Source organism: Lygodium microphyllum, chromosome 23 (assembly GCF_053477565.2).
Source record: "Lygodium microphyllum isolate KBCC chromosome 23, Lygodium_microphyllum_v1.1.10, whole genome shotgun sequence".
Lineage (NCBI taxonomy): Eukaryota > Viridiplantae > Streptophyta > Polypodiopsida > Schizaeales > Lygodiaceae > Lygodium > Lygodium microphyllum.
This window is the reverse complement of record NC_141157.1, coordinates 86893532-86918256: the sequence shown is the minus strand read 5'-3', so window position 1 is coordinate 86918256 and position 24725 is coordinate 86893532. Positions and strand designations below refer to the sequence as shown.

Sequence of the window (24725 nt, the reverse complement as noted above, 5' to 3'; positions counted from 1 at the left end):
ATTTTCTCTCCTGTAGTCAAGATGACTAAATTGAGAACCATTTTGGGCTTGATTGCAGTTGAGGATATGGAGCTCATACAGATGGATGTAAAGACTGCATTTTTACATGGTGATCTGCATGAAGACATATATATACAGCAGCCTGAAGGGTTTGTTGAACAAGGGAAAGAAAAAATGGTATGTAAACTCAAAAGGAGTTTGTATGGGCTGAAACAAGCACCAAGAGAATGGTATCATAAGTTTGATACATTCATGCAATCCCAAGGCTTTCATAGAAGTCAAGTGGATCACTGCTTGTACACCAAGAAGGCAGCAGATGGTAGCCTAATTATCTTGGTTTTCTATGTTGATGACATGCTGATTGCCGGTAGGGATACTCATGCCTTGGATTCATTGAAGCAAAGTCTTCATGGCAGCTTTGACATGAAGGATCTGGGTGATGCAAATCACATTCTTGGCATGCGAATACTCAGAGATAGATCGAAAGGCTCACTCTATCTATCTCAGCAAGAGTATATCTCCAAAGTTTTGTAGCGTTTCAATATGGAGGGGGAGAAAACAATTGGGGTTCCATTGCCTCCATATGTGAAACTTAGTGGAGAGAACAGCCCTACATCTGATGATGAGAAGGCTGAAATGGCCAAGATACCATATGCTTCAGTTGTTGGCAGTTTGATGTATGTTATGGTTGCTACACGTCCTGACATTGCCTTTGCAGTGGGAGTGGTTAGCAAATACATGGCAACCCCTTGCAAGAAGCATTGGGATGTAGTGAAAGGTATTATGAGATACCTCAAAGGCACAAAGGAGTTGTACATCTGCTTTGGAAAGCAGAAGGCATCTGTTGTTGGCTTTACAAATGCAAACTATGCTGGTCATGCGGACTATAGGAAGTCCACTTCTGGGTATGTGTTTACTTTCACAGGAGGAGCAGTCTCTTGGATCTCCAGGCTACAAAAGTGTTGCATTGTCTACTACAGAGGTAGAGTATGTGCTTGCCACTCAGACATACAAGGAGGCTTTATGGCTTTCACATATGGTGGGAGAGCTTGGCATTTCAAAGTTACTTGTTCTCCATTATGATAGTCAGAGTACTATCATGCTAGCACAGAATCTTGTCTTTCATCCAAAGACAAAGCACATATAGGTGAAGTACCACTTCGTTAGAGATGTACTTGACAGCAAGAGCATTGAACTTGTCAAAGAGCATACAGATGATAATCATGCAAATCTTCTCACGAAGGGTCTTCCAGTAGAGCGGTTTGCTCATTGCCGACAAATGATGGGAATTGGATAGATATATGCATTTTAGCTTTGTACATACCTAGACTTAGCTGATTCTTTTCTTCTCTTAAGGCACATTGCCTTTAGGTGGGAGGTTGTTGGGAATAAAGGCCTCGTGCCTTTTAAATGTGCTCGGGTGTGAACACACCCTTAGCACGTGTACTTACACATATATATCTATCTAAAAACCTAAAGGTACACTATCGTCATTGTATCTACAAACGGGCTCACTCGCTACTCTGCTCTATCTCACTCTCTCTGTCTCTCACTGCGCATAACGATTGTCTGTCTAGATCTCCGCGCCTAACCCGTCACTACAAGGCAAAGCACTTGAAACAACACCTAGTGCCAAGAGAGATCCCCACCAACTTGGAGTGCCCAGTACCCTGACTCTAGATAAAGGTGTTGGATGTAAAGTCCCTTCGTCTCAGTGTATAAAGATATACGGGTGTGAACACACCCTTATTGTACCCTTACATATAAATACATTCTTTTATTTTTTATGTACCATCACAATCTAGTACACTTATCTCTACGCTCACTCTCTCTTACTCTCAACATGGCTACTCTTGCTTCTATCTCGCACTCTCATTGCGCACTCTCCCCTTCATCATCTTCGTGTATAAAGATATACGGGTGTGAACACACCCTTATTGTACCCTAACATATAAATACATTCTTTTATTCTTTGTGTACCATCACAATCCGGTACACTTATCTCTGCGTTCACTCTTTCTTACTCTCAACACTACTGCTCTCGCTTCTATCTCGCACTCTCATTGCGCACTCTCCCCTTCAAAAGGTAAGGATAAGGAACTAGAAAGGGACCGAACATCATTGTTCCGATTGAGGCTCAGACCTAGGATTGGTTGGTATATCCTTTCAATCTTGGATTGTGGTTGATTAAATTTTTTAAATAAAATTTACTTTAACTATTTGGAAAATATTATTTTCAACTACTTTTATATTGTACCTAAAAAATGCTCAATGAAACTCGTATAATGAGATAACTAAGGAAGTTGTTGTTATGGATTTTCACAGTGTGGCCTTAATTAATTAACTAAAATGCCGAGTGCATTGTATGGAAAGCAGATGAATAGTTGTGACGACAACGCTTTTCTATGGACGTGTAGATCCGATTAGTCGAGTGCTTTCCTAAAGGAATTTATAGAAAAAGGGTTGAAAGCTTGACTACTTAGAGTCGAGTCTTAGAAACATTCACCTTGGTTACTTTTGCCATAGACAATGAAATCAATATTCAAAAAAAAAATTAAATGCAATGAAACCAACATTCGAAAAAAATTTCAAGGACAATGAACATGAACTAACTTGCACACATGAAACAAATCAATAAAGAAACAAAAAACTCATTGAACATCATTATTCAAACTGCACGAATTCAAGTGACTTGCTATCACAAACAAGCACTCTCTCAATGCTAGGGATTCCCATATACCTTGCTCTTGAATAAGCCCAGATTGTCTACAACGTGGTCTCACCAACTTTGACCAAATGCGCGATATATCTGTCCTTTCATTCTCTAACAAGTGTAGTGCATATGAATACATACTACCCTCAATTCAATTGACACATAAAAGTTACATTGGAAGTACAAACCTAGACCCACACTATTGCACATTTCAAACAATGTGTAACATACGCAAATCTCAATTCCACATTGATTCAATCTGTTGTATGGAGCCTCAGCCGTATTCATGCATCAATCCTAATGTTTTGCCCTAACCTTTGCACATCCAATTCATTGTTAAACTGAGTAAGTTCAGACCTACACTGCTACCACAGCAAACCAACATTCAATTCTTACATGAAAACAAAGAGTAATTGCTCTCATCATTGTTATATGCACTCCCATATTGCATTGCATTTCCTTGGTTTTCCCATGCAAGCTCACTTCTCTATACTCCAAATTAGTAAAAATTAATATATTTTTAGCAATTTCACGAACACTATTGATTCATAAGTGCTCCAGGACATTTTCACCTCAATGTTGGTCTCCATCTCCAACCAACTTTAAAACACAAGAACATTTCAGCTTGTCAAACCCTAAAAATGACACCTAACATTTGAGCCCGATTTCACAAAGCATTTGCTTTGGCAATTGTCTTGTATAGTCTCCATACAATCTCAAATAGTTCCTCTCACAAATACAAGAATTTCTCGTGTTAAAATTGCAAGAAACTCACTTTCTTCACTATAAAGTTTTCCTAAAAATAAAGTGTTAGAATTGGTCAATTATTGGCAGTGCCCAATATTTTAGTATATGGTGTGGACACAGCTAAGTTAATAAGTTGTGTCCCTACTTCTAGAGTTATTTAACTCCAGTTGAGTTAGAGAAAAGTTCAACTTACTTAAGACCTTTTGTACTTTCATTCTATCATGCTAGTACTTGCATCTTTTGAGTATAGGACTGTTGCCCACTCTTGCTCATTGTCTTGTGTACACTCTCCTTCTCCATTTCCAACAGTTGGTATAATAGCTAGGCACGTGGGTTCCATCTTGCCACTACTCATCCGATGCCACCTGTACTAAGCCCACTCAACCTACAAAGGATTAGGAGTTGCTTTTTAAAGGGAGGAGCTGTTGTTGAGGAAGAGGAGGAGTTGTTTTGGAGCAAAAGCTACTATCATTTTCAGCCTGCACACAATCGCATACATAGTCTTACATGCAACTCTACACGTGCAATCTCTCTCAGCCCTACTCAAGGAGTTTAGTCTTACATGCAACTCTACACGTGCAATCTCTCTCAGCCCTACTCACGGAGTTTTGGAAAATTTGTGCAATTCTTGGTCCATCTTACCCACCTCTACCCTTTTCAACTATGCAAAAACACTCAAAACTCTAAAAGTACAGAGACCCTAATTTTACAATTTGGGGCTTTTTGAAAAATTGTGCAATTTCTCATCCATCTTGCCTGCCTCATTCCGAATTTTAAAGAAATTTTTAATTTCTCATACCTAGTACCAAGAAACTTGGAGTTTTCAAATAACTTGCCAAATTTTTGAAATTTTCATCAAAATTTTGTCAGAAGTGGTACAACAATGGAAGCACAGACAAGTGCTGAAATTAACTATTGAACACAAGACAAAAAAGAAAGAGAACAAAAGAATACTACAAAAGAAGAGAACTTAAGAGCGTTAAGGACATCCCTCTCTAGAACTTGTACACCTATATACTTGTATAGATGAGGCGTAGTTGCCCCACCTCTCACACTCCCTCTCTAGGATTGGAGAGTCATGAGAAATGACCGCATCACCTGGACTAGAAAGTAGTAAAGAAAGGGGCTACCAAGCCCTTCCCTTGATTTGAAGAAACAGATCCCTTCCATGCCTTGGACTTCTCCTTGGTTGGAGGATTGGAGTCGGAGTCTGAGGAAGAGGATGACTCATCAAAGGAGTCTGCATCCCACTTCTATTGCTTCTCCTTTTTCTTCCGTAAGGCTGCTAACTCCTTGGAGTCCTTCTGCAAGTGTCCCTTCTTACCACACCGATAATACAATGCCTTCGACTTCTTCTTCTTATCACCCCTCTCTAAAGCTGTAAAGGCCTCACTAAAATTAATGAGATGGAAGCCTCCCCTATAAATGCAAAGATGCCTCATGCTCAAGGAGCATGGAGAACATGTGTAAAGCTCGCAAGTGTAGAGGATGTCTGCACCCACAAAGCATTGGCCAGTCCATCAAACTCCGAAGGAGGCTTGTAGGATACCGTTCCCACTAGATGTGCCTCTAGAAGGGCAATTTGCATGTGTCGAAGCTAGTCTTATACTTGTGTGACACGGAGTAAATATGATTGGATGGCATCCTTTGGCTCAAACTTCGTTTGTTCAAGCTGTCCATAAAGGGTCAAAGCACACATGGGAAAAAGTGCCTTATACAACATTTGAAGTTTCGACCAAATTTTTAGTGATGTCCTACAAGAGGTAACCACTAGGAGAACTTTAGAAATACACCGACGCAGTGCAGAATAGGCACGTGCATTGTCTGAATCCCAGGTAGGTATAGCTTTCTCATGGTTGTCCTCATCAAAATCTTCGAGAAGAGGAAAAAGACGCTAAGGCCGAGTAATAGCTCCACATACAATATACCAAATCCGCTTCTACACAAACCACCTTCATCACAACACTCCATGTAAGATAGTCAGGTCTGTGTAACTTATCATCTATAGAAGTGCACAGAGGAGCCATCGGGTGAGCAGAAGAGAAGATAGAAAATAGAAGGTATACGAAGAGGGAATATATAGCCAAACCAACAGCACAAACTTCACAAAATGAGAGTTCACATGGAGTGTAAACAAAAATCTGATCATAAACAAAGGCTGGCTGCTGTAAAGTTAAAAAAAAACCTGTCAAAAACTGCTAGAAACAGCAAAAACGGCCAATATAGACAGTCGCCCAGCCATGATTAGGGGCAGAAAATGAAAAATGCAAGCTGGTTGAGCATTCAATGCAGTAAACACACGAGTGCAGGCTATAATCCAGGTACAGGCTGAACACGTAGGTGGCTTGTCTAAAAAACACACGCCTCATCAATAGGGAGAAGACAGACCTATAATCACTAAAACATCGCAATAGGAACCTGCATCCTGCAATCTGATACCATGTCAGAAGTGGTGCAGCAATGGAAGCATAGACAAGTGTAGAAATAAATTGCTGAACACAAGACAAAAGAAAGAAAACAGAAGAACACTGCAAAAGAAAAGAACTTAGAGATGTGCTCGGGAAATGGAATCCATATACCAAGCACGAGAATGACACGTACAACACTGAGTCTCTAGCTCCAAGGCACTGGCACTGGCACCGGCTTCCTCTCTCCACAGAACTTGTAAGTGATGATGTGACTGAATGAGGAGGGACCTAGGTCATAATACAAGTGGTCCCTCCTCATTCTGCATAAAAAGCAGAGTAAAATACTAGAAAGCATGGCTAAATCACTTGAACATAGGGCCATATTCTTCTGAGTTTGCTCCTCAATAACAAATTCAGTGAAGTGTGAAAATCAAGTTATGACTCTGGAAGAGAGTTCAAAGTGTTGTTCACCATCTCACCATTTTCAATCACCTCATGAATGTTGAGCAATTGCTCACACAAGTCTTGAATGTATGTGATGTGATTTGTCATAGAATCATCTTCATTCATATAAGCATTGGCCAACTTTCTACACAAGAAAGAGATGGAGGCCTCATTATTGGCTGTAAATATTTGCTCTATAGAAGGTGGTGTGCCAGGAGCAATTGTTGTAGGTTGAAGTTCATCACTTGTAACATAATCCTGTAAATTCTTGGCCACAAGGAGTGTTTGAATTGTGAAATTGCACAAGGAGTAATTTGTATCATCCAATTTGTTCTCATTGGTGAGGATGCAAAAAACATCATTGTTATTCCTTGCCATAGTTGAATAAAAACTGAATGGAAGTTGAAACCAAAACTTCCAACATAGAAGAAGTGCAAATGACCAAAATCCTTGTTGGAATCCCAAAGCAAACAAGAGTACTTGCTGTACCAAAAGTGTTAAAGAGTTGACACTATTGTGTAGCCAAACAATGGCTGTAAATGTCTCTATTTTCGTGCCCAGACTGATCAAAACAACAATTTAATGCTCTACTACCACTTGTAGTATGCTTTTAAAGGCACAAGAGTAAAAAGCCCCAAATCATTCTGCATAAATTTTGAGAAATTGAAAAAATTCAGAATTGCTTACAGCTAATGACCAATGAATCTTGAGATTTCACCACCAATGGGAGCCGATTTTAGCAAAAGCCCCAATTTTTATTAGCAGTTCAGACAGCTCATGTGTGAGTCGGGCATGGCTAGGCTATTTAGGCATTTTATTATGGCTATTATGATGCTTTTTACTCTTGTTTTTTATGCAGAATGATTTTAAAATTTATGCAGAATGATTTCTCAAAATTTATGCAGAATGATTTGGGGCTTTTTACTCTTGTGCCTTTAAAAGCATACTACAAGTGGTAGTAGAGCATTAAATTGTTGTTTTGATCAGTCTGGGCACGAAAATAGAGACATTTACAGCCATTGTTTGGCTACACAATAGTGTCAACTCTTTAACACTTTTGGTACAGCAAGTACTCTTGTTTGCTTTGGGATTCCAACAAGGATTTTGGTCATTTGCACTTCTTCTATGTTGGAAGTTTTGGTTTCAACTTCCATTCAGTTTTTATTCAACTATGGCAAGGAATAACAATGATGTTTTTTGCATCCTCACCAATGAGAACAAATTGGATGATACAAATTACTCCTTGTGCAATTTCACAATTCAAACACTCCTTGTGGCCAAGAATTTACAGGATTATGTTACAAGTGATGAACTTCAACCTACAACAATTGCTCCTGGCACACCACCTTCTATAGAGCAAATATTTACAGCCAATAATGAGGCCTCCATCTCTTTCTTGTGTAGAAAGTTGGCCAATGCTTATATGAATGAAGATGATTCTATGACAAATCACATCACATACATTCAAGACTTGTGTGAGCAATTGCTCAACATTCATGAGGTGATTGAAAATGGTGAGATGGTGAACAACACTTTGAACTCTCTTCCAGAGTCATAACTTGATTTTCACACTTCACTGAATTTGTTATTGAGGAGCAAACTCAGAAGAATATGGCCCTATGTTCAAGTGATTTAGCCATGCTTTCTAGGTACAAAGGCAAAGGCAAAGGAAAGCAAATTGCAAATCAGCCCAAGGCTGATATTGAGCAACCTTTAGATAAGGGCAACAATGGTGCAGATAAGTCTAAGAATAAGGAAAAAAGTCACAATTGCAAAAAGCCATGTCATTATATTAAAGAATGCAAAGAAAAAAATGAACAAACAAACAAAAGAGAAGGAAAATGACTCAAGTATGGCTATCCTAAAAACATGAGCCACTCGCATGATCGATGGTGATGGTTCAGCCAACCTCATGGAGAAGGACTATGCTTTTTCTTACATACAGTTATAATTCTTCTATATGGATGGGTCACAGCATTTAATGTAAGAGAAACTCAGCATACTTGGTATTTTGACAATGGTGCATCATGATATATCACTTTTAGAAAGTGTTTGTTCTCTTCTATGTAGTCATCCCCTTCTGGCAAGAAGGTAAAAGTGGAATTCAAGTCATCTTTTTGTCAGAGTGCAACGGTGCGGAAGCGTAGGACTGAGAGAGAGAGAAGGGAGAGAAAGAGACAGTGGACGATGAAGATCTGCTGTATAAAGAATGCTGAATACAAAGATATACACGGGCGCAGTGCGCTGGACTGCATGTCTCCACCTCAACGATGCAACCTGCTGTCCACCTCGAAGTCTGCACTGTCTGCTGTCTGCCTAATCCTGGTACTTGCAAAACCTCTGAGGTATGGGTACCACCTCATCCATCCGGAATAAGCTGCATCTTACCCCGACCTGCAATAGAAACTGAAGAGCTGTCTCCAATGAGAATCTGCCCACGCGAGGGTCGCAGCTGGGCAACACCATCTGATGAAGGAGTCATGTGCCGTGAGGCACCACTATCAATAATCCACTCTCGAGCTTGGGGAGCCGTCATCGCAGCATCAGAAGCATTCGGTGAAGCGTCCTCAATGACAGCTAGATGAAGAAATGCAGCTGATGAGGGTGCAGCCACCGCTCCAGAATCCTTAGTGTCCTTCTTCTTGGTGTCCTTCGTGTCTTTGTCAGGGCAATCCTTCTTCCAATGGCCAGTCTTTCCACAAATATGGCATGTGGAATCTTTGTCCTTGTCCTTCTTGGACTTGTTATCCCCCTTCTTCTTCTTTTGGTTCTTCCCCTTCTTCTAAGAGGCTTGACCTGTCAGCGCCTCTGACTTGGAAGCATTATGTCCCTTTAACTGTTCCTCTTGGTCCAAAACCATAGGAACTAACTCTTCCCAGCGAAGAGTAGACTCTCACCCCGAAGCAATAAGGGCAGAGTAAAATGTACCGAATCGTGGCGGCAAGTGGGACAATAGTGTGATCGCCATGTCTTCGGAGGAAATCGGCTTCCCCGCATTCTGAACCTTCATCTGTAGCTGCCTTAGCTTGTTAATGTGTTCCCGTAGCGAAGCAGACTTATTGACGGACAAGGTCCGCATCTGTACCTCCAAAGAAACCCTCTTCATCAGGGTCATCCGATTGTACATTTGATCAAGCTCCAGCCATATCTCTCGAGCCACTGTCAAGTGCTCGATGTGAGCGATCACGGCTGTAGTGCATGATAGAAAGAGAAAGGATCGAATCCTGGCATTCAGTTTGTCCCAATGAGATTGGGCCTTGGCCAACTCCGCACGAGCATCGGAAGAGAGTTTAGACTCATCTCTCACCAAGGGCCGGTCAATCTCCTCCTGTACCAACTCCGCCAAATCATAGGACTTAAGGATGGCCAACATCATGACGTGCCAAATGCGATAGTTGTCGCCGTCGAGCTTCTAATCTGTAGGAAGTGCCGGTAAGACAGGCACCTTCCGGTCCATAATCGCCTGGAACTCCAAGTCCATCTCTGTAGACATCTTCACCTGCAATGCCTTCACAAACGCAAAAGCAGCCCCCTCTGACTGGGAAAACTCAGCCTGCTAAGGCTCTTCCGCGTCCTGAAGCTTCTTCACCCGCCGGAGGCGATGAAAAAGCAAAACTTGTACTTGTAGGCTGAAAACTCAAACTTCCTCCGCGTCAAACAGCAGCAAATCCACCACCTGTACTCCTTTCCTGTGCGCCCACACTCGTTTCAGCCTTGTTCCAAGGCGCAGCCCTCCTGTCTGCCCTTAAACGCAAAAAACGCAAATTTGTGTCGCGATGGAAACTCCTCTTCAGGTTGATTCTGCGCTCAGTCAGCCCTCAAACACTGCTCTGATACCATGTCAGAGTGCAGCGGTGCGGAAGCGTAGGTCTGAGAGAGAGAGAACGCAGAGAGAGAAGGGAGAGAAAGAGAGAGTGGACGATGAAGATCTGCTGTATAAAGAATGCTGAATACAAAGATATACACGGGCGCAGTGCGCTGGACTGCGTGTCTCCACCTCGACGATGCAACCTGCTGTCCACCTCGAAGTCTGCTGCAGTCCGCACTGTCTGTTGTCTGAAATCTATGAACAGAGAAGTATGTCTAGACTGCTGGGAACGTCGGGTATAAATAGCCGACAACCGGGCCAAAAAGAGGGCGCCAAAAATGGGGCGCAACCAGGACAGGTCGGCTGCATTAAATGCAGCCGACTGGGCTGCAGATAGTCGGACTGCCACGTGGCAGTCCGACTGCACAGTCCGACTGTGCAGACTGCTGTGCAAGCAGTCTGCCTGCCTGGCTATGATCTCTAACACTTTGAGGATGGAAAAAACTTTGTGACAAAGAGTATGATTATGCATTGAGGCTTTCTGGCACTTTGCACAAAGGTCTCTTTCTTTTGGATAATTATGTGAAGAGATCTGACTGTGTACTTTCACTTGATAAACTCACTCCCAAAATGAAAAATGCAAAGTTATGGCATGCTAGATATGGGCACATGAGTTTGGCAATTGCGTTGACTCTTCAAAAGTATCAAATGATTGATGCTTTGTCTACTTTGGATACTCCACCTCCCCATGCTTGTGAGGGTTGCATTCTTGGCAAAATGCATACGTTTCCTTTAAGAAGGATGGTGCAATACATGCTATCCGAAAATTACAGCTTATGCACTAATGTATGTGGTTCCATGTGGATTCGTGCTGTTGGGGGTCATCTTTATTTTGTCACAATTATCAATGACTACTATAGCTACGCTTGGGTATGGTTTGAAGGCCAAATCAAATATATTTATGTACTTCAAACATTTGGTTGCCAAATCAAAAACTAAAACTAGTTTAAAAGTGCAGACTCTTTGCATAGATAGACGGGAAGAGTACATGTACAAAGCCTTTGAGGCGTATTTGTAAGACCGCGGCATTGCACATCAATCTATAGTGAGAATGACTCCTCAAGAGAATGGAGTGGCGAACACAAGAACCATGCTCTTATGAAAATGACTAGATGTGTGTTAAAGAGCAAAGGATTATATGCAAAATCATGCTCTTACAAAAGCATTGAAGACCATTACACCATATAAGGCATGGTATGGCAAGAAGCCTAGTGAGGATTACTTTTGTGTTTTTGGTTGTGTTGCATATGCACATGTACCCAAAGAGCTTCATGGAAAGCTTCATGATAAGGCAATAACTAGAGTGTTTAAAAATACAAATGAATACTTCAGCCTACCAACCCCAAAAAATGCAACTAACATTTGATCCCAATTTTGAAGAGCATTTGCCTTGACCATTATCCCACATAGTTCCCATGCAATCTCACATTGCCCTCACAAATAGAGGGATTATCCACAACAAAACTATGAGAAATTCATTTTCATTGTGACAAAGTTGTCCAAAGAGTGTACGAGGCTTGGATCTCAGAGGAAGAGAGAGACAATCAGCCCATTGTGCTTTACTGCTAGTTTCTATGATTTTAGATAAAAAACAGTAGCAATATCTACTCAAAATGGAATTATAAAGCTACCATTGGATTTTCCATGCAAAGAGGAGAGGATGACTGTCTCGAAACTTGAACTACTCAAATGAGAGAGGAAGAGCCCACGAATAGCCAAGACCAACCTTTCTAAATTAGTAACTAGTTACTCCTTAATCAAAATCTAAATTTGATTCTAAGATTTCTAATGCTTGTGTGATTAATCGTAAGTGAGCTACTCACGGGATAAAACCTAAGCATAGGGCTTGCTTTACAACTTAAGTAAGCTGCTCAAACTTTTAAATGACATTAATCCTAAGGATAAAACTTCCATAGCACCTTTTTTATTCTACCCTCTCTTTGTACCATATGGCATGTACACTTGTCCACTATGTGCCCCAATCTCAAATGCTTCGATACCGATGCAATAGTCATCATGTCAATAACTAGGGATATCAAAATTAAAGATCGCTGATTTCTCATTCTAGTAGCATATACTGGGTAAAACTTTCAAATGATCGTGAACTAAAAGCAAACTTTCAATTTAATGGAAGTTTGGCATTGCGCATTGTTCCTTTTGACTTATCCTTGTATCACATAGTCTATACACTTATCCACTATATATCAAGTATCACCACTCTCATGTGGTTTCACATTGAATGAAGGAAAAACAAGAAAAAGGCATCTATAAACATATTCAAAATATATGAGGATGGGATACTTATTCATGATCCCAACAAATTTTCTAGGTTCAAAACTGATCTTTGGAATGGTCTGAATATCCATTATTGAGTTCTATTAATTTAATGACAATTTTGGATGAATAAGCCTACTGTACAGAGTGATTTACCAAGTAATTTACAAGTTTCTTTTGGTACTCTTGATTCTATCTCCTATCTTGTTTCTTTCCTTGAATCCTTGTGGTTTATAGCTTGACACATAAGCCCCTCGACATCGCAAGTGCAATGGCCACTATGGAAAGAGCTAGGGATACTAGAATTAAAGTCATGTTAATTTAAATCATCAAGTTCCTTTATCATTTTGGTGACATAACACGCTCTTGAAACATTGCAAACAACCTAGATTGTACACAATTAAGATCCAATGCAGAAAACGAAATGACCAATATATGTTTCTCAATAACTAACCATACTACTGTAATTGCATGTATTATCAATGTAAAGTTGTTCATACATGCTTATAAGTAACCAAGTATACTACTATTACATGATGTACTACCAAAGTACTATTACCCATATATATTTCGAAGTAACCAAGCACACCGTTGTTAGTCTATGTGTCATGAAGACATGTATTTCTGAAATCTCACTTAACCTGTGGATTAAATTTTAATCACATGGTTAAGTAAATGTTGCATGCACATGTAAGATATGACTCGGGTTAGAGTAAATTTACGAGTCTGAGACCCGAGAAAATCATGGGATGTCAAAGGCAAACATTGCTATTAGTTACGCCGCACAAGTACTTGGTATCTGGTGCTAATTGTTGGACTAGGTCATTCATTCGACCATAAGTATCAGTTGGTGATACTAGAGAAGTGATGTTTAATGGTGCCTAGTATCAATCTGATGGTCAAAGATGGTGCAAAGACACTTGGGAATGAAAGTTGCCTAGCCAATTTAATCATTGACCAATTAGAATTTTTATTTGGAAACCGAAATAATTATTAGATTAATTTTCAGTAGTTAAAGACTGAAAATTAATATTTAATTATATATATTCCTGGAAAAACCATTTGAAAAGGCTATCGCTTGTCAAAAATGCCCATGCAAGACTAAAAAATGTCTTAAGAGACTGAAGAGAGACATTTTTAGTGCATTTATCTTGCAAGAGAGAGAAAGGAGATGCTGCCGGTTTGACCTCCAGCCATTGGAGAACCTTCTTGGGTAGCCACGGGCAAGAGAGGACCAATCAACAGCAGGTGATAACATCTACAAGCTGTTGAGACAGAGCACCAATAGTAAATGACTGATTTTCTTCAATTCTTCAAGAAGAAAGTCTGAATTTTCTCTCTTCTCAACATTGTCTCTCATCTCCCAGCCTTTCTACACGCTTGCTTCAAAGATTGTAGCATTGAGATCACCAAAGGCTGAGAAATTTTAGATTTCTCTACTCTAAACCCTGATCTGCAGTAAAAATTAGGGTTTAGCAACAGCTTTGAGAAGCATGCCATAAAGTGGAAGCTCCAAGACTTGGATTCAACAAGGCTGAAGTTGTTTTCAATCAAATTCAAGTGGAGGGACCAACAAATCAATGAACTTGGGAGATTTTTCATATCCATCGAAACAAGTAAAGGCCAACAATTAATTGACTGCCCGAATCAAGGGGCAAATCAAATTGAAGACTTGAAGGTCATTTTGGATAGCAAGGGGAGTTGGAATAACAAAAGGGTTGGAAAAATCCCATTGTTGTACATGAACTTCTTCTTCAATTAAGTTAAAGAAATACCCAAAGGAGCGCCACTTTCGGGGGCAACAAGGTGTCCATTGTCTAAGATTCTAAGTTAATTTACATTTCTCAGTTTTATAATAAATGTTGATGCTGTAACTAGGTTGTAATCAGGGAATTACCACCCATCCACGGAAGAAAGGCTAGTTTCACCATGTACTAGGAATGAGCATTTATCCAAGATGGTAGTCACCACACTAGAATACAGCCAATCACAATTGTACAAATCCATGGCCATTAAAGTGATGCTCACTAAATAAGTAAACAACCAGGCATTACTGTAGAAACATCTGTCTGTAACACTAATCATAGAAGTCTCAAAGCTCTACAAAAGACAAAAGGATGCAACAAACCCCATAGCTTCATTCACCTAATTGAAATTTCTTACAAAAGCATCCATCTCTTGTCTCGATGTAGATCACAAAGAGTCTTAACTACTTTCCAGTAGCATCAATACCTTGATGCCCTATATCTTGTAGACCACAACTTATTTTCATACCAAAGTGTTGAGTTGAAAATCATTAGCTCCTTTAAAACAGCCCCAAAACATGATCAATTAATGAAGTAAACCTTTATATTGAAAAGAAATGCATTCCTAGAGAGCTCTTCAGCTCATTCTCTCTAGTCTAGTCCTTGAGACATGGTAGTTTGAGATTCAATATTTTTCACTCCATGGTATGTTTGTTATATTGAGCATCATATTATATTTAGTATTCATTCATTATCATTCACTGTGTTTATTGTCTCTGATTTACCCTAACCCTATCTATGTTTCTTTATGAGTCTATGCATTTGTTGTACGATTGTGTCCTATTTTCTATGTTAAAGATTTGATGATGCATTATAAAGCATGCATCTGATTGAGCTGTCAAACTCAGCATAGCATATGCTTTACCTACTAGAGGTTCAAACACACCAAGCTAACACAATGAGAGATTCATCCACCTACATAGCAGCTATGTGATTAATGATCATCCTCAAAGCTCACATCTACGATCGGCAAATCGAATGTACCAAAACAGCCAACCAACATATGCAAAAGCCCTCAATAAAGTCCATGGCTAAAGGCTACAAAATCATAACACAAAGGCTTTGGCAAGCTGTAACTAGCCACCTAACAGTAGTCCATGTCATGATACCATTGTTCTATCCTATGGCCATCTCAAAGCCAGATTCTGTGCAAGCAGACATTTGCTAGAAACACAAGTGAAAACAATATCCTCAAAGTATATTCAAAAAGTTGCTTTCACAAACACTATGCTCCACTAGATGCCTTAATCACCCATAATGACTGCTTCACAAGACTTATACCCATGGCCATGATTGCTTCACAAAACTCATACCCATGTCCATCCTTAGGGATCCATGCTACAAAACAAGACTTACGCTCATGGCCATCCCAAGAGATTCACACTAGTGGCACGTCATAAGCATGAGAAAGCCTCCATAGTAAAGAAAATTGCATTTTGTGCCCTATACCTTGCATACCAAACAAAGTACACTAACATGTAACACAAATGACCTGAAGCAACATGTGCATTGTTGCTCCCATAAACATGTCCTTATATGTATCCCAAACCACAATTGCCCAAAAAGTATCATACTCAGTGCTAGAGTACGCATCCATGTCCAACTACACAAAAACATAATGACTAGTACACTAATCATAATAGGTCCCAAAGCAACCACTAGATACTGAGCCTGTCTATTCTGAAGAAGCTGAAGTACTACCACCCTCTTGAGCATCAAGGAATACTCTAGATCTGTACTCTATGAAACCTAATTACGACCAAGGTTGCCTCTAAATGAAAAGTCTCAAGGTAAAGTGTTTTATTTGCATTTCTACTTATGTGTTGTTGTCCATCTTTCTTAGACCCTGGGAACTGCACTCTCCAATGCGTGCCTCTCTGCAAAAAGGACAATGATTCCTCATCACCTGTATCTTGTCCATTAGTGACATCTTGCTGAACATTCTGAAAACTCACTATTATTTACTTATTACAGCACTTCAGATAATCTGTGCTAAACCTTGGACCTAACCAAAGAAATCACAGACTCACCTACTTGACAATGTTGATGATGTGTCTTGGAATTCTTTGCTGAAAAAATTTGCAGCAACTTGTATTTAAGCGCACACCCACCTCCTTGAAGAAGATGGTGATATCCCAATAGAGTTCCTTTGCTTTAATATTCCAATCATCAAAAAAAAATCCAAAAAGTTATAAAAGGTGAAAAGTCGTAATCAATTGCTTGAATCCCAAGCCCATTTCACAAAGCTACATAAGTAGACACCATGAAGTTGCCATCTTCAACCTTATACCTTGATCCTCTTGATCAGCTATGATCTGCATTGCTTCAATACACATTGGATTCCCTACTGTATCATGAGCTGCACAAAGAGCCTTTTCTGTAGAGCATCAAAAAGAGGCACAACAGTTGGGTGTTGCTTCTACTCTATGGGGTGCATCAGGATAAAGCCTGTACAGGTGAAGGTTGATGGGTGATTATGAATTGAATATTATAATCATTTTCTTTGGCAATTATGAGCAATGCTCCTCAACAGAAACACTATATCAGCTTCTGAGTACATCAAGCCTGCGAGGAGGTGGTTCTTGGTTTACACTATGGCATATCCCTTTCGACCCTCTATTTTCCTTTCAGGGATCTCATGTCTTTCTGTCCAATTTCAATTATTTGAGTATCACTACCAATGCATCTTATTGCGCATGTTTAATTCATGGAAGCACGTGTTCACATTCCCATGAGCGGCTTTCAGCATGTTAAAGAAGGGAACAGGAATATAATAGTAACTTTGCAGTAGCTCCCCCAATTCATCATTGCACATGCGGCTAAAGAAAAGGAAGAAAACGACGCATGTTGATGGGAAGGAAAAGGCAAAGAGGAATGGGGACATAGTGACATGGGACAGGTTATGGGGACGGGAACGGGAACAGAAATGGGGGCAAGATTTGTTATCCCCTATTACCACAAGAGAAGGCTCTAACATGGGTACAGGATTGGGACAATACAGGGAGGGGATGGAATTGGAACAGGAAAGTGGCCATCCTATGTTACTGTGAATGGGGATCACTAGGTTCTCTTCTCCAACCTTTTTTCAAGCTTATCACTGCAAGACAATCGCCATAAAGACAGAAGACAGCTTATGGTCATCAGGAGGAAAATGAGTAGCAGCAGCAACGTGTGGGAGACTTTTTTGATTCAGTCTGCTTTAGATCAGCTAATATAAACAAACCTTGTGGACTAGGTAGGGCACTGTTTTGAGAATCAGTCTTACTATTAAAGAGGGCAGAGAGTTTGTTCCTTCTCTGTCCTACCAAAAAACAGACTCTGAAGGGACTGCTCAAACGCATGCAAACAAGGACTTGCTATCACTTGTAAAATTCCCACCAAAAAAGCTTTTATTTGTCTAGTCTTTTGAATGAAGCATGTTTTATATTTTCCCCCTCACTTCTAACCGTTGGCCCCAATAGTAAGGAGGGTTTCTTAATTTGTATCCCATGGAAGGTTACACCAAAGTAATACACAGTGATACAAAAAAGTCTGTGCACGCATGCAAAAGATTATCACGCTTTATTTTTATGAATGCCACTTTGGGCTCTTTCACCCATTTAGACAGCCATGGAGGTGATCCTTGTTTTTTCATGTGGATCTTGAACAGTGCAAGCCTCAACAGCTAGTTTTGAACAGCTATTTGTTTTTCCTTCTTTTTTGGGGGGTTTGGTGGTGTGTTTGGCACAGTGCAGTACAAAAGCAATAGAGAGAGAGAGAGAGAGAGAGAGAGAGAGAGAGAGAGAGGAACACAGCAATGATGAAGGTACAACACTGGAGTCTGGAACTGAATGCAATGATGAGCTGAGTATAAGCAGCCCTGCTTGAATGCCAAAGCACATCAGTGAGGGCACCACAAAAAGAGGCAGATGATGAAGGCTTGAAGCGAGAGAAAAATCTGGCTGATGTAGCAGGCACACTGGCAGCAGCCACCTATACAGTTGGGAGCCTAGTCAACCTGCAGCCATAAATGGGCCAACTGCTGCTGACCTGCCCCAGAGTGGGCCAATTGCTACCATACACAAAATGAGCCACCTAGCATGTGAAATGAGCCATCTGGCTTCCCAGTTTCAATACACCCCAAATACAACTACAAACAAGCTGGAAATGCAGTAAATGGCAGCACCTAATGAATGCTCAGACTGACACGATGTCAAAGCTCTGCTGTCTCCATCAGACACCAACAGAGCTCACAACTAAGAGATGACAAAAGAAATACATGGACTACTAACTGGCATCATGCTTTCTACTTCTAACTAGTAGTGCAACACTTTCTCACAAAATATACCTGTTGGCAACAATACATGTCTCTTTTTTTCTCTAGTTTCAATGTGAGTGGCAAGAAAATGGTAACTGATAACATTAACTAGAACTCCCTCCTGCACATGCAACTCCAAGTTGATCTAGACATGTCCAAATTCAAAGAACTGGCAAGGGAAGTAAAAGTATGAACCTCATTAGCTGCAGGATAGTTTAAAACTCTCTTTAAATGCTTAACGTTCTCTCAAGAAGAAAGACTAAGCTGTAAACACATGTACCTTTGTGCCAAACTTCTCTTCACCCCTCCTCCTGACTGAGATATTGACATCACAACGCAGAGAGCCTTCTTGCATATTGCCATTACTGATACCAAGATAACGAACCAATCTTTGTAGCTCTGCTGCATACTCAGCTGCTTCCAAACCATTACGCATGTCTGGCTCTGAAACCACTTCAAGTAAAGGAACTCCAGCCCTGTTCAAATCTACCTATGCACTTTCAGTAAGGTGATGAGATCTCTCTCTCTCTCTCTCTCTCTCTCTCTCTCTCTCTCTCTCTCTCAGATGCACGCCCAAGACGGCATAGAATACAAGAGAGATTTCAGATTTACAATGTGGAATTGCGATGGGGCAATGAGGACAGATGTAAGGTGAGCAGATCTCTCTCTCTCTCTCTCTCTCTCTCTCTCTCTCTCTCTCTCTCTCTCTCTCTCTCTCTCAGATGCACGCCCAAGACAAGGCATAGAATACAAGAGACATTTCAGACTTACAATGTGGAATTGCAATGGGGTAATGAGGACAGATGTAAGCTTGTTTGAGGAGACCTTCAAAGGCATGGTTGTAGTTACCTGGGTTTCAAATGGATCACCTCTCACCTCTATACTATGATCTATAGGCTCAAGCTCAATCAATGAGCTCAACAAGGACATCAAGATGGATGTCATTCATTTGAAGTTGCTCGGGATGAATATGGCTTTCTATCAAGCACATCTTCTCCATTCTTCTTGATGGTTTCAGGATTCACCTAAGATACATGGGGACAATGCCCTTTCATTAAGTGCAGTCTGCCATTGGCCAGCTTGGCACCTTTTTGCACTAGTTGCACATAGAGGCATGCCTTAATGGAGCAAATTTTCTCCCCTTGAAAACCTGATTTTCCAGCTTGAGCTAGAGGCTAAAATGCAAGTGCCCACCACCTACCTATTTCCCTCATCCTTGCCTGAGGCCATAGTGACATGGGATGGGTTTTGGGAATAGGAACAGGAATGGGGATGGGGACTAGAATTGTCCTTCTCTGTCACCATCAAAGGGGGCTCTAACAAGGGGACACGATTGGGATGGATCGAGGATAGGCTAGAGCCTAGAACTGAGACAGGAAGCTAGAAAATGGCCATACCATGTCACTATGCTTGAGGTAGCACTAGAGGATGCAAATGATTAGCACTTCATAGAACTACCAAACCACGATGCTTCAGCCTATTTGTGTTCATGACCACATTCCATTATTTGGGCTCACACAGCAGCTTAGTGAGGCTTTACATGCAGCAACGAGTGTAGCTTTTCCACAATCACAGCCCACACAAAGATCCTCTTTTGGGTTGACGCCTTGGAACAACTAGTATGATGATGAGTGTCATGAGACTACTTGTCTACAAACAGAGATGGCACTAGGATCCCCTACTCACAAATAGACACAAATGCTCTTGGTTACCTCATTCAGCAAAAGAAAATAGCTCGCTTAGCTAAGTTGGAGAGAGACTTGTATGGGTTGTTCTTGGGCCAAGACTCTAGAGCATAGTCACAAGTGACGGTCATTTTCAAACTTGAGAATTGTGGGGATGGCAGCTCCTCTCCATCGCACGTCCCATTCCATGTCACTATATGGTCACAAGTGACAGCGATTCCTCCTCATTCCCCGTTCCCCATCCCCATCCCCATCCCATTTTGTGTCAATTGTGACTATGCTCTAGAGGCTTGGTTACTTGTTAGAGCGCATTGTTCACCACCCATTGCATCTCTTAATGCATGGCGGCAATATGCAGCCATTCTTTACATAGTAGCAAGTCAACCTCCTCTCCCCGCCAACCCTTTGGAGCCTTGACCATGCACAAATATTTTCTTCACAAAGAGCATGCTCCAAGAGGCTATTGGCAGGCTTCGTGCGGGTAAGTCAAAGGTTCGTGATGGCTTGGTAGCAAGGCACTCGATGCATGTTGAGGATATGACATTTCTTCTTCTAGCATATATGTTTAATACAACTATGTGTGACCACTTCCAAAGACTTAAATCACTAACATGATTTTGCCTAGACTTGAGTCAAGTAATCATACTTCATCTATTGACTGCGGTACTATCATGGTTGATCGCATATTGGCCAAGTATGCCTCTAAAACCACCCTTCCTTCTCTACAAAGGTGGTAAACAACTTGATTAAGCAATAATTATAGCAAGCATAAAATTCACATAGACTGAAAATACAAATGTTACCACTAAATCTTGGACATTGGGCACTCGATTGACCCCAAAATTGACCTTGATGTTATATCCCTGGACATCCAAATGGATGCTAGTAGCATTGATCACCGTGGTCATGAAGTGACTTAGTGCGAATACACTAAGAACACTTCGGGGTTAGGGCAACCGAGTCCTACAAATAGGACTCAAGGCCCTATTGTGCACATGCATTGTGTGATCACCACTCTTGGACTCTTTGCTCATTGGCCGACGCATCCATACACCAGGATGGTGTGGAACGGTGGTATGGGACGCCAACCTTTGGGATGTAGTCATGGCCTGAAGTGTTGCTAGGTCCTAGACTCGGGGTGAGCCCATTTGGCTATATGGCTAAGACACCATCAATCGCTGCAACAAAGCAACAAATTTCTACAAGAAAGTCACACTGCTATAAACCCCCAAGAAATCGCCCGAAATTACCACACAATCAGCAGTGTCAATTGGAGCTCTTGATAAGCAATTATAGGGCCCCCAAAACAGCTCAAAATCTGACGGAATGAGCTCATTTTTATAAAAAATGTCAACTGGCAACAAACTGTTACTCACCAGCCAGAATGGATGAAATGCACCCACAAAGGCCTGTTTTGTAGGGCGAGGGGCGACTAGGGATATGACAAGCAGCTAGTGTAAACAAGTATGAACAGATGGAAATAAGGTCCAAATCAGCCCACTTAAATAACAGCCAAGTGCAAAATGAGCCCTTTCAAGCCCATTTACCATTGATCACAAGTCAAGCCAAAAGGCTACCAAAACAGAGCACACAAATATCAAGGAGGTAGCACAATAAGAGTGGAGTGAACAATATTCAGCCAAGAAGCAGCCACGTCAGGCAGGACCACGTCTATTGAAACCATGGAAGAGATCTTCCATGATAGTAATCCTCAAACACGGGCCACATGACCACAGATACCCAAGGCGGAATAAAAATGAAGGCATTATGGGTGTGCCAAATGTGCCAAAGAGCTGTCTATCTGAGAAAATGAAAGAGGCAAGGAAAATCAAACTGCAATGTGGACGAAGAAGACATCTTGCCCATGACCCAAAAACAGATCGGCGTCCACTAGCGAGTCACCGAGGTCCAGACATAGGAGATAAAGCTCCAAATCTGTCTCACTAAGTGGTAGGAGATGAAGAGATACATGTAGTGCAAAAGATACATCATCCACATGAGATCTTGCAAGCACATAGGACATCCCTAGTGGGAAGACCCCCAATAAGCAGCCTCAACATAAAGACTTCCCCCTCATAAGGAATCCTGAGACTTTGACTTTCACAATATCCCTCTAGTATCATGAACATGCCGAACTTTATTAGCTTTCTCAATGATCCATCTCTTGTCCTCTATCATCTTGTGGTGTATCTGATTAGCTGATCTTTTTTGGAAGTCATCAAGTTTCACAAACATCCAATCCTACCAAGTGAAGAAGATTGAAAGTAGGCAAAGAGTACACTGCCGAAGCTACTCCTATAAGGACAACCAAATCTGACTATTGCCTCTAGACATCTAAAAGTACTGGCAAATGTGACAAAAAGAATAAAGACGGGGCTTCCCAAAAATGAGAGCATCATGTACTATTTGCAACCCCAATCGAACTATTTGATTAAATTTATCTCACTGCAAGTATTTGTTAGAGCCGCCACACACTACCATTCTTATCACCACAAGAAGACAGTAAAGGCCACTTGTCCTCCATGTGATCACACTCTTTCCCCCTCTCTATCTCTGAAAAGGTATTTGAGGCTTCACCACTTGAGTGTATTTCTTTGATAAAACTCATGACTTGTGAGGATGGTATAAACTCATTTGCATACTTTTCTGTTTTTTTTGAAACAGTTAGTGCCCACAGCACTTCAAAAGACTTGTCTAATTGTATGTAGTGCCTGGACAAAAACAATGCTTACTTACAATTAGTTTACGCTTAAGTCTTAATATTCTGGGAGCACATCAACCCGACAGCTGCTATTATGAAAGATTGTGGTACACCTTAATCAGCCCAATGTAGACAATTCAAGCCTTAGAAGAATGAATGAGGAGATTGCAGCTGGCAATGAAGCCACAATACCTGAGAATAAGGTGACCCGGAAAGACGATCTCCCCCAGCATGCACAAGTTTGCCAGCATCCTCTTCCATGTGAACTCTTGTAATACCAAAGCGCCTGTGTCCCCCACCAAACTCAACTGGCAAGTCAACATCAAGGTATCCCTTTGTTGCAATTGGGATATCAAACTGTGAAATTTGGTAGCCCTTTGGAAGATCAGGATAGAAGTACTGCTTTCTGTCAAACTTGGACTTCAACGTTATTTCAGCAGATAATGCAAGGCCCAGCTTGATGGCGCACTCAAGCACACTGGTATTCAGGACTGGCAAGCATCCAGGAAGCCCCATACAAATGGGACAGACATTAGTGTTGGGTTCTGCACCATATTGCGAAGGACAGGAGCAAAATGCCTTTGTAGCAGTTGAAAGTTGCACATGAGTTTCGATGCCTATAATTGCCTCAAACTGTGACAGTGTCTCATTGAGCTCCAATGTCAGGTTTTCCTTGGTGGTGGCAACCTGTGCACGGATGTTCCGCTGCCTCATGGCTGCAGGCAAATCAAAGAAACTAAATAAAATTGACAATGCGTGATACATGAAGAAGACCTTTGTTCATTGTAAGGAACAAAAATGTATTTTCATATCAGTCGAATATAATGTGATGGAGACAATAGGATATGAGGTTTTCTACCAATCCTCAAAGCAAAGCAGCTACTAACAATGCACACATGAAGTAAAATGCCACAAAACAACTGAGGTTTTGCACATGAAATTCAAAGCAAAGCAGGTAGCATGCACGAATAAAGTAAAATGTCACGCAATAACAAAGGTTGCGCACATTGCAGAAGCTTCCAAATTAAGAACAATTCACTATTTCAAAGATGGAAAAGCCACCGGGTACCTTGACAACATAAAATTCAAAGCGAAGCAGCTATGAGCAATGCACACAGGAAGTAAAATGTCACGCAATAACAACGGCTTTGCACATTGCAGAAGCTTCCAGGTTTAGAACAATTCACTGTCTCAAAGATGGAAAAGCCACCGAGTACCTTGATAACAGGAAAGGGATGAAAACTGGGAGACGCCAAAGGCAAGCCGACTGCTTTGATGCACAGAGGTGATAAACCACCTGGGGCGCACAAAATTGGCAGGCAAAGCCCAGAAATTGAGGTGGGGCAAAGGGAGTGAAGGAGCAGAGGAGGAGGAACAGGGCAGTCGGGCGAGGGAGTTGCACAGGAGAGTGGAGCTCCTATGGACACATGAAGAAGGCATAGAGCCCAGCATCCTGTGGCACAAAGGCAGCTCTCCTAACGCCATCAAGGCCTGATAACCGATAAACCCACGTCCGTTTATATAATTAACGCACCCCACGTCTGTTTACATTTTTTAGCAGGAAAAAAGAAGGTAGTAAAATTGTTCATCTTATTCTCTTCTTATTTTGGCTAGAGGTTGGGTTATCTCCCGAACCTCCATTTTTTGCTCGAGCCTTCATCCGAGCTTATTTTTTTCCCGAGCTTCCATTTTGAATTCAAATTGCATACATTTCTCAAACCTCTACTATTTTGAATTGCATGCAAAGTTAAGGGGGGTTGAGGTGGCTTTAATACCCGACGAC

At 41.2% G+C, this 24725-nt stretch overlaps 1 protein-coding gene across 1 annotated transcript in view; it reads right to left on the bottom strand.

Moving 5' to 3' along the window:
* Window positions 1-24447, bottom strand: part of GATB (GLU-ADT subunit B) — a 57074-nt gene extending 32627 nt beyond the window's left edge. Inside the window, exons 1-3 of the mRNA XM_087663995.1 lie at window positions 24160-24447; window positions 23135-23658; window positions 18837-19046 (exon numbers count right to left, since the gene is read on the bottom strand). Coding sequence (XP_087520121.1) covers window positions 18837-19046; window positions 23135-23658; window positions 24160-24427 — 1002 coding nt within the window. The 5' untranslated portion in view covers window positions 24428-24447. The remainder of the gene's footprint in view (window positions 1-18836; window positions 19047-23134; window positions 23659-24159) is intronic.
* Between the last annotated feature and the right edge of the window lie 278 nt (window positions 24448-24725).